We start from the raw sequence: 17,456 nt of genomic DNA, 5'->3' as shown, positions 1-17,456 counted from the left end.
CATTTTAAATCTGTAAAATTGCTGACAAATCCAATAGGTAAGACCAAGAAAGTAGAAGAAATTAGAAGTAAATAAATCAACAAACCTAGTAGGGGGGGAACCACTCCATTCAAAGATACCAGAAGACAGGACGAAGACGTTTACAGGCACGTAAGAACTTTCTACAAGTGGCCAAGGGTGCCGGATGAGCAGTCCTGGGACAGCTGGCTGGCCTGCTGGGTGAGGAGGGGAGTGGCTGCAGGCTCCCCTCCTGGCCTCCTTGAAGGACATGTGAGGGGCGGAGGCCTTCAGACACCGCCCTCCACCACCACCAGCCGAGGGTGTAGGGCCGGGTGTGGGGGTCTGTCCCAGAGGTGTAGCCTATCAGACAGGCACACTTCTGGCCCAGCCTCCCCCTTGGAGGGGTGGATGCTGGATCTGGGGTGGCTTCAAGGAGGAAGCAAGGTGGAAGGAAGGAACTTGGCTTCCTTTGTACCCACTTTGGCTCTAGGCCACTCAAGCCTCCCTAGATAGGCTCTAAGATAGTCTTTTCAAACTGAGGGTTGTAATCCCCATCTTGGTGAATTGCAACCAGCATTAAAAAAGAAAAAAAGATACAGAAAAAAAGATACAGGACAGAAAATCTCCACATGCAGAGCTCACATAATCTGGATGCAGACTGCTCTGTAAAACCAAGGTTTTGGCTAAAGGTGTGTACGTCTAACTCGACTGTAGTGAGAAAGTCTGAAAGGTACTGCCCTGAGACGAGGCTCTGCAGGGCCCAAGGCACACTGCGTGCTACTGGGGGGCCTGGGAAGGCAGCTCTGCCAAGGGCTCCTCTGCCAGCTGGGGCCTCTGGAGAAAGACTCCCCTTGGGGACCCACAGGGCTGGCTGCTTCCAGAGAGCATTTGGAGAAGCTGGGTGGTCCTGGTGATCAGCACCGCCTTCTGTGTGCCCAGGCCTCAGCCCTACCTGGAGCAGTGTCTTAGGCAAAGGCACAAGGGCACCTCACTGTCTTCTAAGCTTTGACATTGAGCATCTGCTACTTTGGAAACTGGGGGCTTGGGGTGGCCACAGATGAAAATACCAAGAATGTTACGAAACTTAAAAAAAAAAAACCTCCCCCCGCAGGTTGGACGCATTCGCCCTGGATGCCAGCCAGGGAGCCCACCTACCAGCCTTGAAGCTCAGCTCGTCATGTTCCTGCCCTTCATAGTCATAAAGGGCCCGGACCCGCACTTCCGTCCCCGAGGTGGCATCCTCATCAAACGGATTTGAGTCCCCACTGGGATCCGTGGAGGAGAACGGGTTGTTGGACTCGTCATCCGACCAGTCAGTGGGGTAGCTCTGGGTCTTCTCATAGCTGCTCACGCTGCAAGAGAGAGTTGACCAGGGGCCCTGAGCAATGGGGCCGGCAGAGGCGTGAGGCCCTGCCTGCAGCCTCAGGCCCTGTCAGGGGAGCCATCGGAGCCCTGGGGCTGGGCTGGGGACTCCTGCCGCAGGAGCACAGCCCCTTCGGGATCCCTTCAGGGGCGCAGCCAGAGGGCTGGAGATGCTGCCCACACCAGCGCCCGCAGAGGCCGTCCTGGGCCCGCTCCAGCAGGGCCGCCCAGCACGCCTGTCTTCCTGTGGTGGTGTGCCCGGGCCTTGACAAGGGTTAACGGACAGAGAAAAAGCAACCAGAAATTGTTAACTGGTGCCCCCCTCCCTGAGAAATCGAGAAGCCAGAGACCGTCCACCAGCTGGCAGAGGGCCACCTCCTGCGGGCCTCATGCATTGCTTTGAGTGCCAAGGGGCCGAGACCCTGAACAGAGAGAAGGAGAAAGACAGAGCGAGCAAGGTGGAGACCAGAGGGAAACATTTTTTCACCAACTTTTTGGCCTTAATGTCCTCCTTCTCACTGACGGTGCTCCCTGTGTCGTCCTCGTCCTCGAAGGGGTTGTAGCTGGACAGTAACTGCGCTGACCGTGCGGGGTTGCTCGGGACACTAAGGTCGCTACAGGGAGAGAGAGAGCTTTCAGGGGACTCCACCTTGGCAGCCCCTGCGGTCCTGGGCGCTCCCAGCTGCAGGATCACAGGGCTGGGTTCTGAAGGGACAAATCAACTCCCCGGTAGATGGGAGGAATATGTTGACTGAGCAGAATGGTTGTTTTAGCAAAACACTTAGCAATACTTTCACTGTTAAACACGCTTAAAGCGTCTAAGAGAGAGCACGATTTCCATTTTCCTGCCTTGAGCCTATCCCAAACAGGAGCCGAGGGTTGGGACAGGACTTCTCTTCATAGTCCTCCCCACCTGACCCTCGTCCCCACTGCTGAGGCGGCAGGCCCGGCAGCCTGTGGAGCTGAGCCTGGAGGCTTGGAGCCCCACTGATGAGAGCAGGAGGGAGGCTCCGGGAGCTCTCTGGACCCCACAACACTGCACACCCCCTCCTCCTGACTACTAAAGGGTCCAGCAGCCTCCTCCTCAGTTCTCCTGGGGCTGGAGCTTCCAAACCCAGCACTGAAGTGTGTGAACAGCCCTTTCTAGAAAGAAGGAAGGACCCCTTTTGTGTGCCAGAGAGAGAAAATCCATCTGTACAACTCTATCAACTGCCTACTGTGTGCCAGGCCTAGAGGCGGGCCAGAGAGAAACCTGACTCAAGCCTTGCCTGAGGGCTGAAGCCAGGAGCCACGGGATGCAGAGGCTGCAGGTGCCAAGCAGAGAACAAGATGGTAAAGAAGTAGGACAGGCCCCTGAGAGCCCTGGCACCCCACCATGTAACTCTGAGCTGATGAACCTGAATACCAAGTCACAGGGCAGGGCCTCCCACGGCCAGCATCACCTCTCGCCTCCAAGTCCAGAGCTATGGGGGGCACACAAAGCACCGGATGGACGGCCCAGTCAGAGCTGGGGAGGGGAGGCAAGGAGAGGCCTCAAATGCCACCCAAGTGACCCTGAGTGGCCAGCAACTGCCTCAGCAGCTTCAGGCCTGGTGAAGAGCACTAGACCCAAGCCTGCCCACCGCCTGCATCTGGGGCACACGTCTGAGGCCCCTGGGACCCTCCTCCCTCCTTGGCCTCTTTCTCCAGCTGACTTTCTGGTCCCCTTCTGAGAGAGGGTTGTTGCTGGGCAGCTGAATCTGTGCAGCAGCTCTGGCCAGAGCTATAGCCCCTACAGACACCAGAGTGGTGTCTCATCCTCTCCACCCCTACTCTGGTCACAGCTTGTCCCTGGGACGGTGCCTACTGTCACCTAACCAAGCCCACCTGCCCAGACAGTGGCACAGCAGCTGAATAATGACCAGCCACGTCTGCCCAGGAGCCCAGGTGGGGCTTCAGTACCTGGGCTACAGAAAGGCCTCTGGAACGTGTGCTGACCCCTCCTAAGAAGCTGCAAGCACGAGATGCATCATCACTTGGTGTGGTGTGGAGGCCTCCAGGCCCGGGGCCTGTGGAGAAGGCACTGCGTCCAGGTAGGGGCAGCCACCAGCTGCAGCTCTGTAGAGGACTGCACACCTATTTGCAGGAAATTCTGAGGCCCGCAGGCAGGTCCCAGAGAAAGGCCTTGCCTAGCACACACGTTCCAGAAGGTTCTAATGTTCTTAATGCCACCCCTTCTCTCCAAACTTGTTTTTAGCAATGAGGTTAGAAATTAACAACACTCTCAGCAAAGAGATGATTTGAAAAAGGGCACACTTGACAACGCTCTCCTTCTCCCCAACCCCCTGACTCAGGCACCTGCATACAGCATGGGGAAGTAAGTACAAACGTGGCCAGGACATCTGAACCATCTGAAGGACACCACTGACAGTGACCTCCACCTGCCTGTGTCTACCACCGGGGACATGTAATGACAGCACCTGACATCAGCTCCTCTCCTCACATGGGGCCCAAAGCACATTTGTGGCAAAGGTTCCTTCTCTGGATCTTTCCGCAGTTCCAGCACCAGGCAGACAGATGATCCTCCCCAGAAATGACCTTAGGCCACTGCCCAGCAGAGCTTGGGTGCCCAGAGTGAATATGGAAAGATGCCCATGGGGGTCCCTGCAAGGTCCCACTAGGGAATCTCCCAGGCGTCCACATTGGGGGTGTCCTGGCCCACGCAGAGGACTCGGGGACCTTTGTCAGGTGATCGAGGCTGCCCCAGTGCCTACCTGCTGGGCTTGTTCTGCAGAGCCTGGTCACCTGTCTGGTTGATGCCCGTCAGGGTGACGCCATCAGCGTTCTTCTTCTTCTCTCTCCGGCTGAGAGTTCGATTCAGGTCTGCGGACCACTCCTGGCAACAGGCACCGAGGGAGAGAAATCGGGAAGTTCATTTGTTCAAGACCACATCAGTCTAAAACAGCAGCCAGTGAGCCAGCGGCCTGCCCCGCATAGTTAGTGACAGTTAGCCTCACTGTCTCTGTTCTCTTTTCTATTTCCCAGCAGGCCTCAGGCTCCTGACACCCACCTATTGATCACTCCTCACTGTGCAAGGTTGGGACTCCTCAGGGGTCCTGGAATCAGCACCAGGCCCAGTTCTAGCCTGTCATGGCCTGGCTGCGGGGAGGAAATTTTGACCACCCAGGAACGGCTGGATGATGAGAGAATCAGGGCTGACACCCAGGTGTCCTGCATTCTAGGCCCAGGAAGCCTCCTGGTCCCGCCCCTGCCCACATGGCACTAGCCTCCAGCCCCCTCATGGCAGCAGGAGTAGCCAGAGGCCTCGCCAGGTTTCCTTGAGCCTTGGAAGGAGACAGGAGCCTGTTCTTTGAGGGGCTTGGCCTTCAATGCCAAAGATCCTCTCTGTCTATGCCCTAAACTGTCTTTGGTTCCCAGGGGGGCAAGAGCACTGGCTGTGGGGACCCGAGCAAGCCTGCAATGTGGGAAACAGAACGCTGGGGTGCAAATAACATCAGGGTCTGGGTAGCTACCGTATCACCAAAGGGGCAGATAAGTGAACTGAGCACTCCAGGCCCCCAGGAGTGGCGCCTCCCCCAGCGCTCTCTGCTACCCTGGAACTTCTCCTTTTCGATTTGAGCAGCAGGCTGGCGGCTAACAAATCAGAGCAAAGTGTTCATCTCCCCAAAGGTCTACTATTTCCCAGCACATGAGCAGGCTTTTATCAACGGCACTGGAAAACACTGGGAGTGGGAAAAAAAAGACAAGGCTATGACTTGATTTTCCAGAAGACTGGGGGGTGGGGGGGTGTGTGTGTGTATGTGTGCACATTTAATGAATTCTCCTTCCTGCCCACCTCCACCCATTGTCAAACAACTTTAACTGAGTTAACACTTGGTGTGACTGAGTCCACAGCTTTGCTCACATGTAGTTACGGAATTTCAAGGTTAGAAGCCATCTTAGAAACATCAAGTCATATGAGGAAACCAAGGCCCAGAAAGAAAAAGCGACATGCTCACACAGAGTTGGTGGCAGACTTGGCCCCTGACTCCGGATCCAGGTCATTTACTTGTTAATTTTCTCAGCTGAGATAAGTTGACTGAGAAGTCAGCTAGAACTGCAGAGACCCCACAGTGAACCGACTATAACCTGTCCTGACTGGGCGGCTTCCCAGGGCCGCTGTGATCGGCACCAGGCTGGCATGGAAGGAAGGGCTGGCTGCTGACTGGACAAGAACAGCAGCACGAGTGGTGCTGCTGCCCGGTGCTTGAGCCAGCATGCACCGCCAGAGCCAGGCTGTGGAGACACACACGTCCACATGGGTGTCACACACACTGCAGGAGGTTTGGATTCAATAAGGAGACATAAAACAGAAACTTACTTCATCCTTGTGGCATGGAAAATAAAAACAAATCATTTCATTAGAGAAAGTCAAGCACAATCCGTAACCACCACAAGCATGTGCTATATGCGGGCACCGGTTCCCAGGCCTTGGGATCCACAGAGAGAAGGGCCAGCCACCCCAGGGAGACAGCCTGTCCAGTCTTCCTTCCCAGACCATCCGCTCTATGGGCATTAGCATGCAACCCCAAGGGCCCAGGGGAGCATTTCACAGGGGATTTCCTGAGCACCCCCAGAGAGCATAAACATGCCCTGTGGGGTAAAGTCCCAGCTGTGTACACAAGACTTCTTCCCAGTGTGCCATCACCAGGGAGGAGGAGAGGCTGGGCTGTGTGCCTTCTGCTCCAGGTCCACTTCCACTCGGGAAGGCCTGGGCCTCCGTGGAAGGGGCACAGCCCACTCTTGGCCTCCTTTTGAAGCAGGTGTCCTAGGGACGGTGCAGGGGGAGTGCTCAGCTGCAGCGACCCACAGTGTCATTTGGAGAAGTGTTCTTGAGAAGCTCCAGAAGACAGAGGCACACGTGTGAGGACTGATGAAACTGCAGGCTAAGACAGGCCAAGGAGGCTTCTGTGTGCTGGGCCTGGGGCCATACTCAGCATGGACTGAGTTCCCCAGCCACTGGAGGAGATGGGTGCTACTGCCATCTCCATTTTACTCATGGGAAAATGGAGTCACAAAAAGGGCAAGTGACTTGCTCAGCACGGCACAGCTGGTAAGTGGTGAGGCGGGAACTGAGTGCAGCCTGGGCTCCGGCCGCTGCCGAGTCGGGGTGAGCCCCTCGGCCCTCATCTAAGGCAGAGGCAGTCATCTCCAGCATCCTGCCTGGGGGAGGCAGCAGCCATGGCCCTGCAGAGGCCTTCCCAGCCCCTGCTTCACCACGAAGCGGGAAAATCCCTTCTCTCAGACAACAGGGGTGGCAGGACTTGTGGCCACTGCCTTCTTTGCTGACACTGAGGGGCCAGGTGGGGCCTGCTGACCTAATCCTAGGGCTGGAAGAGTCCCAAGATACCCAGGCCCTCGCATTTTGCATGTAAAGATATTGGAAGGCTCAGACCCATGAAAATGGGAAAAGAGGAAAGTTAATCCTGCACCAAAATTGGTTGACTTTACTGTCTGAAATAAGGAAAACTGACCCTTGTGAGAAGGGTAAGAAGAGCTACACACTTAGGCCATGCTCCCTCCTGTCCCGAACCAGAAGCCACTGAGCTGATATATGCTTGGCCTGCCAGGCCTGGTGTGCACTGTGGCCACTCCCTTCCCAGCCATCCCGCAGGGCAGGGTGGGGAGCTGGGGGTCCTGCATGTCCTGAAGTTCGTGGGATTCACCTCAACGAGGGAGTGCCAATGGTCAACCAGTGACCATCAAAGTTCTTAACAAGAAAGAAGATAATCACACCTTCAGTAGAGATTCAGAAGGCCGTTCCCTTTGGTAATGCCTGAAGCCCCCTGCACTCTAAACCTTGACTCGATCTCCAGAGTAGCTGTGCTGAAATGTTGCTTCATAAACAGCACAAAGGCCAGTGCAGGATTGGAAAAGAAAGACAGCATATGTCTCAACCCTGTGGGCCCAGGCCCCTGCCAGGCTGATGGGGTCACAGGCACAGCCTTGTCTTACCTCAAACTGTGGCCAGTTCATGGACATGCCTGGCCCGTGGTTGCCTCTGAACCACCTCAGGTCCTCCACAGCATCGGCAGCTCTGATGCTCTGCTCCAGGTCCTGGTAAATGGTTTTGTAGCTAAATCAGAGAGAGAAGCATGAGTCTTGGAAGTCAGGGATGGCCACCATTCATCATAGGCCAAAGCCTGGCTGCAGCAGGCACCGTGGTCTGCAGCCACACCAGAGTCAACTTCACAGCGCAGATTAGGACGCTCTGCCCTGCCTGAGCTGGATGATCATCTGGCCGTGACATGCACAGACGAGGACAAACCACCACCATGGTGTGGAAGCCACAGCTTCAGCTTCTGACAAATTAGCTTTAAATCAAACCAGGTGGCAACAACTTAGCTGTGCTCTGTATCAGATAATGCAAAAGGTGCCAATCTTGGCGGTCCCATTTAATCAGGTACAGAATCAAGTGTCAGCAAAGTTCCCCCTCATCCCTTCAAAAAAGCGAGAAGGTTACACTCAGATGTGCAAAAGCAGCGAGTGAAGATTGCCTGGTGCTGTGATGACTAGAGAATCCCTGTGCCACTGGGGTGAGGGATGCCTTCTGCTTGGTGGCTCACACCAGCTCACCTTCCTAGGAAGCTGGCCACGAAGGACAGGAGTTTGTACCACTGCAGATCCTGGTATTTTCACTTCTAATTTGTAAGGCTGGCAAGTCATTTACCTTCTCTGGGAATCAGTTTCCTCCTCTGTTGAGTGGGCATAATGCCATCTCTTATGCAGTGACTTGTGTCCTCCAAAAAAGATACGTTGAAGTCTTAACCCCCAGTACCTCAGAATGTGACACTATTTGGAAACAGGGTCTTTACAGTTAAATGAGGGTCATGAGGGTGGGCTCTAATCTATGGACATCTTTTTATAAAAAAGGGGAAATTTGGACACACAGACACACACACAGAAGGAAGAGGATGTGAAGACATAGAGCCAAGAGGCAGCCATGTGACTAGAGTGATCATCTACAAGCCATGGAAGGCAAAGGACTGACAGCAAACAGAAGGAGCCGGAAGAGGGCAGGAGGGCCCTCCCCTAGAGCCGTGAGAGGGAGCATGGCCCTGCCCGCACCTGATGTCAGATTCCAGCCTCCTGAACTCACAGAATAAATCGTTGTCGTTGGAAGCCACCCAGTTTATGGTATTTTGTTACGGCAGCCCTCGCACACTACTATACCATCCACTCCCTAGGGTGGCATGGGAGACTAAATGAGGAAGGCACGCCACCTGAGGATGAGCGCTCACTTCATGGGAGTGACTCTACACAGAAGAGCGTGACACAGCCCCAGGCTGCCCCAGCCAGCTCTGTAGCCTTGGGCAATTCATTTAACCATGCCCAGGCTCAGTTTCCTCATCAAGGGGATGGGGAATAATGCCACCTACTTTACAAGACTGTCATAAAGATTAATTAAATGGTGGCAGAGCTACTACGTAATAATTGTTGCTTTTAACTTTTTTATACAGAAGGAGACAAAAGGAATATAATGTCCTATTAATGATAAGCCTTGACCTGTGAGTCATTTCTGAATGGCTCTGCTATCTGGGTGACAGAAGTCCATGTCCATGGTCAGCCTGGACCTCAGCCCTGATGAAGGCATCACAGGACCAAAGATGAAGATAGTGATCAAGAAATATCACAGCTTCTGTGTCATGATTCCGAATGGAGTCTGAAGGTCTATGCTGTCAGAGGGTCTCGAATCACTGAGAGGTCAAGAACCGAGCCAGCAGCCAGCTGCTCTGGATGGAAAGGACTTCACGAAGGGCCTCAAAGACCATTCTGGGGGTGGAGGCACAGCAGTCCGGGGAGCGCTGGCCTCACTCCTGGGTTGATTCCAAACATGCCAATTGAGGCTGGTACAGGCTGCAGCCCCAGACCAGCAGCCCTCCCTTCCTGCCCAGATCCAGAGTCTGTACACGGAGCTGGCAGACCATGGTTCATCTTGTTGCATGGCCAGAGGACGTCTGGCTCAGGCCAGTGAGCAGCTGTCCCAGGCAGCTGCAGACGGGCTCAGCAGAAGGGCCCTCCCTGTGCATCAAGATTACAGCAGAGCAGGAGACTTTAAGAACTGTGAGGGGACCTCTTGACAAACACTGCCACCCTAAGTCTAGGGAGCAACAGCCAAGCTTTATCAAAACCAGCTTCCCACTGACCATATCGTGACATGCTTTTTAGATACAAGGAAACCTACCTCGACACATTTGACAGGTCTAGGTGCTTCTGAACCTCCAGCAGAACTTCCCGGAAGAAGCGCAAGCGCTTTTCCTCGAACTGCTGGCACTGCTCGAACACCTGCTCCATGTTCTCCATGTACTGAGGGGTGCCCTGGTCAAGCTCCTTCAGGGACTTCTCATACTTTTCTTTGGTCTGCAAGAAAATCCAGGCACCACAAGACGAAGGTTAACGTCCATTCAGTGCCTGGTTCCCTCGGGCCGAGGGTAAGCGAGGCAAGTTCTACCCCGCCCTCCTCCTCACCAGGCCTTTCTTCCTTTCCATCACTTCTGAATTCGTCAGCATCAAGACTTACTTATCAGGTGACAATATTAAGTCACGCACTTTGGGTGATTTTATAGGGAATAAACACAGCGAGGAGCTGTGACCCAGCACCCAAGGAGCACTCCAACTGCTTTCCTTTGTACCCCTCGAGTTCCAGCCTAGAGGACTCACGCCCTACCTCTCTGTTCCCGAAGGGCCCTCCCACCCAATCTGGCCTGTGAAATACTCAGGAAACACAGCCTCCCTACCCCACACACTCAGGCTGCCCAGGCTCATCTTGCATGCCATCTCCGGCACCAATGTCTTCCTTCAGGAAAGTTGCTCAGGCCTCTCCAGGTTCCAAAATCCAAAGAGTACAAGATCTGGGTCTGACAGACTTCAAGTTCAAGACCAAGTGCCAGCCCCTCCACTTCTGAACTGCAAATCACACTCATGGCATCTGCCAGACCTCTCAGCTGGAGCAAGACCCAAACAGGCAGAGGTTGAACAAGGGATGGTCACTGGGGAGCTCAGTGTGTGTGGTCCAAGCACCATCACCATGCTCTCTCCCATCCATGTCACACACCGTGTCCTCTCTCCTGTGGGTAAGGGCTGTGCTGGGTCATCCTCAAGCCTCATATCTTGCCCACAGCAGCAGTGGCTCAGCAGTTACCTTAGAGGCCAGATCACGGGGCTTTGAGTGCCTGACGGACCTGGGGCCGAATCCTGCAGCCTCTCTTGTTTTCTTGGAGCCTCATTTTCCTTCTCAGAAAACGGGGTACTTCTACTTCACAGTGTTCTGATATTTAATAAGGTGGCAGGCAACAGGCACCAAGCTGCGTGAAGTAGGCATTCAAAAAAGTCCTAGTCCCCTTGTCCTCCAGCCCACTACTCCCCCAGCTATTTCTCCCCAAACTGTCCCCGGGAAGGGGTTTTATAAGAAGAAATAACAGCTGGTGTGGCCTATTCTCAAGAGTGTCTGGGGACAGCTAGAAAATGTGTGACATTCCTAAGAGCCTTGGCTAAAGTTCACACATTTACCTGGCAGGGATGTGCCTGAGGTCAGTAACCCACACAGTTAGCCTGCCCGCTCCCCACGGCGGTGTGAGGCACGTGTTTGGCGGCCACGTGGTTTTGATAGTTGTGGGACCACAGCAGCCTCCTGGGGTAGAGTGAGGGATGGCAGAGCTGGAGTCATCCATTTATTGCAAGTCTTTCCACTGCAGAGACGTTGAGAAATGGGGATGATAACGGATGGGTTGGCTGGTGACCCAGCAACTTTGTTTCTCTGACCCTGAAGATGGCACAGGGCCATCTGAGGAAGGGCCAAGCCCTCCCTGAGCTGGTACAGGCCGCCCTGCCTTCAGGACCAAGCCCAGGCCTCGGGGCTCTGGCCCCTGCACCTCTGGAGCAGCCTCTTAGCCCCTACTCAGGGCCCTGAGTCTACTCGCTGCCCATCCTGCTGCCCTCCCAGATGCCCTTCTCTGACTTGTAACCTCGAACACTCCTCTTTGTGCTCCAAAGAGACCCCCTGCTTCTTGAAGCCTTCCTCCATCTCCCTAGAGCAGGTCCCATCCACTTCCCTGCCCCTTGCCCCTCTCCTGGTGTCTGTGGTTCCTTCTTCCATTTCTGAGCCTCCTGCCATGGCTGGGCTTGGGTCCTCTGCGACCCCAGGAAAAGGTCATCCCTGCCTGGATTTGGGCACTTCCAGCTGGAGCAGAGCCCCACACCTGCTCTGGGGATTCATCGTCATCATCAAGTGCCCCATGTCTGTACGTGTGAGGTCCTGCGTAGGAGCACTAGCTCAGAGGCCCCCGGACACGTGACTGTCAGTTCAAATACCCACTGCCCGGGTGGTGCCTTCAGAGCAATACAGAGCAACTACTTCTCGGGATCCTTAGACACTCAGTGACTTCCCTGGAGCCCTCAGGGTGCCCAGTGGCAACAAGATGCTCCCTGGTACCTGGCCTGTCCTCGCAAGCAGCCCCGCCTTGGCTGAGCCCCAGCACAGGCCAGGCACAGAGCAGCATGAGCACTATTTGAGAAATTCCTAGCACAGAGCACACAGAAAGTTCTCAATGAACATTCATGCAGTGAAACGAGGCAGCCTCACCCTCACGTGGACTGTAATATTTAGCAATGAATGTGGAGGCTCCTTTCTGCTGGATACTGCGAGACGCAGCCGCCGCCTCGCCAGCAAGAAGCACAGAAGCATGTGTGCAGCCAGTCAGTGCTGGGTCTTAGAAACCACTTCAAGGAGGACACAGGGGATTGCCCTCCTCTCCCGGCCAACTCTCAGCCTACAAGGGCCATCGTGCCCTGAGAGGTCACTGGCCAGACCACAGAGGGCAGGGAGGGAACCAGCAGGGAACCCTCTACGAAGTGTTCAGTCATCCTGACAACTACCTGACATCTGACCCAGAGCTCCTGGTCGGTTCTGCCAAAGCATCAATTTGGTGGTGTCTGTTCTGGGTGGTTGTAAAACATGAAGGGCACTTCAATCTGTCTCTGTCACACACACACACACACACGAGATGCCTCTTCTCGTGTTCAAGTTCAAGACCTTCTCCAGGCACCTTCCTGGGCACCTGACTCCTTGGGACCCTTAGAGTCCCCTGCGGCCTATGTCCCTCGAGCCCAGGTGGCCCTCCTATTCAGCAAGTAGTCCCAGGTTCCTCACCTGATCCCCAGTGGAGACACCTGAGTTGCTCCAAAACCCCAGCCTCCTGGCCTCCACCAGAGACAGGTGTGCTGGGGGTAGGGGAGGTGCTGCTCCCCAAGGGACTCTGATGCTTGCCCTGAGGGTGAATGTCATCTTATGTAGACGACATTGCCCTGCCACACCACCACTACACTGACAACACAGCAGTGAGGAGCAGTGGAGACAGCGTACGGGCTTTCCCACCCTCACACCATGAGGCGGCTCGTGACTGAACCTCTCTGATCTGTTTCCTCAGTCACAAAACAGAGATACTACCGCCTAATTTGCAGGGGCTCAGTGATGCTCATCTGAGGCCTGAAAAGGTGGGCAGGTAGTCAGGGATCAGCTCCACTGCTCCCCTCTTGGCTTCCTGTGCTGTGCCTGGAATGCAGCTCCTCTTGAACTTCGCTTGTCTCTTTCTCCAAATCCAGGCAGGAGTCTCTTCTCTGAACACTGCAGCAGGGCGGGCCCTTGACAGCAGCAGCCTCCAGCCCCCCACCCCGTTAGAACAGAGCAAGTAGGGGGAGGGGAAGGGGGCCATGGGCCAAGGCAGGAGCCAGTGCACAGACCTGCACCCTTGCTCACATCAGCCCTCACCTAGGAACTCTAAATTACAGGACACTGTCTAGTGTTGAAATCCTGTGACTCGCACCTTCCAGAAAGAATCACTGCCCACATCGGTAGAGCCCTCACAGTTTCCCAATCGTCCCCTTTGATCTTCTCACAAATCCACTGGTCGGACAACCTCCCCTTCACAACAGAAGAAACGGAAGAAGACTCAAGATGCTACATGGCCTGTTCACTGTCTCTTCCCAGCTGAAAGCCACTGTCCCACCACCCCTGAGCTCCCTCAGCCTCTGCCCACACCTCTCTGGGGCCTCCACTGCTGTGGCTGCCAGAGAAATCCACCCTCCCCGAGCCCTCGGGTTCCCTAAGGTCGCCATGCTGGGCTTCCCTCCACCCCTCCAAAGGGACTGTGCCCCAACCCTCTCTCCACTCACAATAGAGCAATCCTCTCCACCTCTGCCCTTCCCTCCCCAGACTCCAGAACCTTCTATCAGTGGTTCCCTGTCAGCAGTCTCCCAAGCTCTTTACCTCACCTGGCTTGCAAGACCATTGGCAATGTGGTCCCTACAACCATGCATACCAGCTCACACATCAGCTCCCTGTCACTGCCATTCACACCTCTGTGTCCAGCACCACTTATCTGCCTGCAGCAACCCAGCCCCTCACCACCTTGTTTCCTGAGCACAGGAATCATCGCTCCCCCTGCCTGCCCAGCACTCCGTTCTGCCTCAATCCTGAGGTGAGCATGGAAGGGGCTACGGGAAGGCGAGGTGCTCGCCATGTGACCTTGAGGGCAGGAATGTATTTTACTGATATGTATCCATCTACCCACCGATCTGACCAAGCAGCAACAAAGGCTCACTGTGTGTCAGACTTGTGAACGGTGAAGCGTGTGCATCCAACACGTAAGAAGTGTACGGTTTACCTTAAGAACATCTTGCTTGCATTTTTCTACTTTGTCTTGTAATTTCTTAAGCTGTTCAGGGTTGAGGGACGGGTCCCCTTTGCTGTTGGTTTCTCGCGATATTGCCAGCTTCTCCTCTTTGCACGCCGCGTGGTAGGCTTTCTTTGCTGCTTCTACCTACAGGGAGAATGAGTTCCCGAACGTCAGGTTTCTGAATGTCACTAGAGGTTACACAGACTATGGGCAGTGCTTGCACTATCAGGAGGAGAGGAAAAAGCAGGTACAAAACTGTGTGTTCAGCACAATTACAACCAGTTACACAGAGGAGTTCACTCAGCAGACACTGATGAGTGCCTGCACTGTGTCAAGTGTGTTCTAGGCAAAGACACCAGACAAAGAGCCTGTGCTCTCACGGAGCTTACAGTCTCGCTGGAGAGGCAATGACAGGAAACAGTTAAAGTACAGAGTAAATGAGAAGGTGGAAAGTGCCAAGATGGAGAGTAAAGCAGGAAGAGAGGCGGGGAGCACCGTGGTAAGACTAGGCTGACAGAACTGTATACAGAGCAGTTGGAGAAAGCCACCCCAGATGACATGGAGCAGAAATGTGAAGGGGGTGTGGCTATTTGAGGGAAGAGCATGCCAGGCAGCTGGAACAGCAAATGCAAAGAAAGTTCCAAAGGAGAAAGCTAACACAAGAGTTGGGAGGCAGGGGTGTAGGCTACGTTTTGCAATGGCTGTTTTACACACATATATACGTACACATACACACACATATAGATACAGATGTGTATGTATTTTTATTTAATAGAAGCTGCCTGACTTGAGCCAAAGTCACAGATTTCATTCTATAGAGGAAAGATGAGTTTGTAAGCCTGGCTTCATGAGGGGGACGGTATCATTACGAATAGGGCCAGGGACAAGAAGGAAGAAGAAGGAGATGTGGCAAAAGCCATGACACAGAAAGAAAGGAAAGCCTGCTGTTACAACCCACAGATGGAGGTCTGCTCCGGGGAATTCTGAGGGGGAGGAAGGCAGTGCAGCCCCTGACAGACGCCAGTGGAGGGGTGGGGACGGAAGGAACGGGGCTGCCAGGCTGCAGGCGCCAGGTCCACCTGTGCTGAGGATTGGGGGTTACTACATATGACAGCCTCCAGCTAGCCAAGGCTGGACAAGATTCAATGGCTTCGGTTGCTACTTTTAGAAAAACGAATACCACTGTCACCTGCAAATTTGAAAGAAAAACCCATACAAGAGAGAATAATTTCAAATGGATACTTTCTGTTAGCCCAAAGGGACTTTTAAGTCTCTCAGGTGCCCAGGGTTGGGGAATTATTGTGAGAGGTTAAGAAGAGCTTGGGTTTTGAGCTCTACCACAGGTGTGTGGTTCTTATTGTTTCCATGAGTGTAAAATGGGTTGTAAAGGATTAAATTTAAAGAATGCACATAAAGCACTCAGCGTCTTGAACTTGGGTAAATGTTAGCCACCATGGGCTCTGGCCTGAGGGCCGGCCCCTTCTCTACTGGCTGTAGCATATGTGCCTAAAGGAGCCCGCAGGAATTCCCGGGAGCATGGGAGGGAGGGCTGCTGGCGGGGAGGACTGGCGGGAGGGCCGCCAGCTGGAGCACAGGCGCGGCGGCCGGCGGGCGGGGAAGCAACCTGCAGGAGGGGTGCACCTCTTTCAGCTTCTTGGCCCAGGGCTTTTGTGCCTTCCGAAAGCCATCCTCAGCTTCTTTGGTCTCCTTAAAGCTTCCCATCATCTGCTTGTGAAAGGCCTCCTTCTGCCAGTTCTTGATCTTCTCAAAGTCCTTGTTCATCAGCGAGGCCCTCACCTCCAGGTGCAGCTCGCTCACCCTCTCTGCCTCGGACATGACAGCTATCCAGGCCTTCTCCACCGTCCCGTACTGAGGCCCTGGCACAGGAGAGAAGCTGGTGGTTACTCTGCGCTGCGGGTCCCAGACAGCCCTGGGCTGGGGACGTCCTCTGTTAGCTGCTCAGCTATCAGGACTGGATTTTAGGCCAGCAGCCTGGCTGCCTGGCTGGGAGGTTTCCTTCTGGTTGTTTCAGGTATTTCTCTCTCGGTGGCGGCGTTCATTTTTCAGTTCCCAGGATGGAGAAAGAACAAGGCACTAAAGCTGGACCTGCTCTGCCATTCTTTTGTTAGGGAAATTCGAGGATTACAAACATTTCCTTTTTTTAAAGTTACTGAGCTCTTTAACACTCAAATTTCTGCATCTCAGACATTTTGATTTGCTTAAGCCTGGCTGGAGAAGGAGGGCTCTGGAGTGAAGGGATCCCTCTCCCTCCCTGTGGAGGGCTCTCAGCAAGGCTCCCCTCTACCCGACCACAAGCTGCCCCACAGACAGGGGCCTCTTCTATTCCCTCCCAAGAAGAGCCAGCTCAGGGCAGACCGCGAGAACTGCCTGGCGAGTGGAGGACTGTCTCCTCAGCAGAGTGGAAGCCCTGTCTTGCAGGGAGGAAGGAGAGCTGGAGCAGGAACCTGCTGTGGCCCAGGGAAAATCTCTAGATAGTGGTGTGGGGTGCCTCACTCCTTCTCAGGAAGGAAACTAGTCATCCAGCCTGTCATTTTGCTGAGGGTGTGGGGTGGTGTGCCGTGAGGTGAGGGAGGGAGAGAGAGGCTATGACAGAAGCTGAGGATGAAAATGGGAAGGCCCAGGTCCTGTCCTCGGGTGCTCACCGGGGACAATGACTATTTGAGCTGGGGAATGACACAGAGACGCACTGGGGGGCAGGGGGCGAACAACTGTGGAAGGTTAGCCCCCCTGAACCTATCTAATCCCTTGCAGCTCCCGCTCTGCCCAGGTCTGCGACACCGCGGTGGGATCCACAAGGCGAGGGTGCCAGAGTTCTGACTAAACAGAAGGGCTGGTGCTGAGAGCTGACCCTGAAAGGTGCACATGAAACAACAGCTGCCCTTGACTGAAGGAGCCACCCCTCCCGGGCTGCTCCTCCCCAGCGCACGCCACCACACTCCCTGGAACCCATTCTGTACCACGGCACTGTGCTAGGCGCCACAGACAGCCCGTTTCAGCATCAGGGGAAAGATGGGCAGCTGGACTACACCTGGCCGAAGCTGCCTGGGCGCCCCGTCCTCCAGGACCCCTTACCCAGTGGCCTGGCTTCCCCTGGTTGGCTCCTCTCAGGACAGCTGGTCACGATAGAAGAGCCTGCCCCAAAACATACCCTGAGAAACTCCCACTAACGGCTTCTGTCCCAGGAAATCCCATACTCAATCAAGCTCCTCCTCTATCTATGTGGGAAGTATGTTCTGAGCACAATCCATATCCACAGCAGCATTCTGTTACAAGCTCCAGAAGCTCCTGAGTGTTGGCGGGGGGGGGGGGGGGGGGGGGGGGGACGACCACAACCCCAACCAACACAACACGTATTCGTTT

The 17,456-nt window shown here is 54.6% G+C and overlaps 1 protein-coding gene across 2 annotated transcripts in view; it reads right to left on the bottom strand.

Annotated features, from left to right (window-relative positions):
* Window positions 1-17,456, bottom strand: part of PACSIN2 (protein kinase C and casein kinase substrate in neurons 2) — a 96,640-nt gene that overhangs the window by 4,612 nt on the left and 74,572 nt on the right. Inside the window, exons 4-10 of one of the 2 annotated variants that reach the window (XM_046646195.1) lie at window positions 15,717-15,952; window positions 14,064-14,219; window positions 9,587-9,762; window positions 7,357-7,477; window positions 4,116-4,237; window positions 1,854-1,976; window positions 1,156-1,352 (exon numbers count right to left, since the gene is read on the bottom strand). In XM_046646195.1, the coding sequence (XP_046502151.1) occupies window positions 1,156-1,352; window positions 1,854-1,976; window positions 4,116-4,237; window positions 7,357-7,477; window positions 9,587-9,762; window positions 14,064-14,219; window positions 15,717-15,952 (1,131 nt within the window). The remainder of the gene's footprint in view (window positions 1-1,155; window positions 1,353-1,853; window positions 1,977-4,115; window positions 4,238-7,356; window positions 7,478-9,586; window positions 9,763-14,063; window positions 14,220-15,716; window positions 15,953-17,456) is intronic. The other variant, XM_046646196.1, reaches the window with a different exon arrangement.

The sequence above is a fragment of the Equus quagga genome, chromosome 19, assembly GCF_021613505.1.
Source record: "Equus quagga isolate Etosha38 chromosome 19, UCLA_HA_Equagga_1.0, whole genome shotgun sequence".
In the NCBI taxonomy this organism is placed as follows: Eukaryota; Metazoa; Chordata; class Mammalia; order Perissodactyla; family Equidae; genus Equus; species Equus quagga.
Note: the sequence above shows the minus strand (reverse complement) of the source record. Positions and strands in the feature narration are given on the sequence as shown.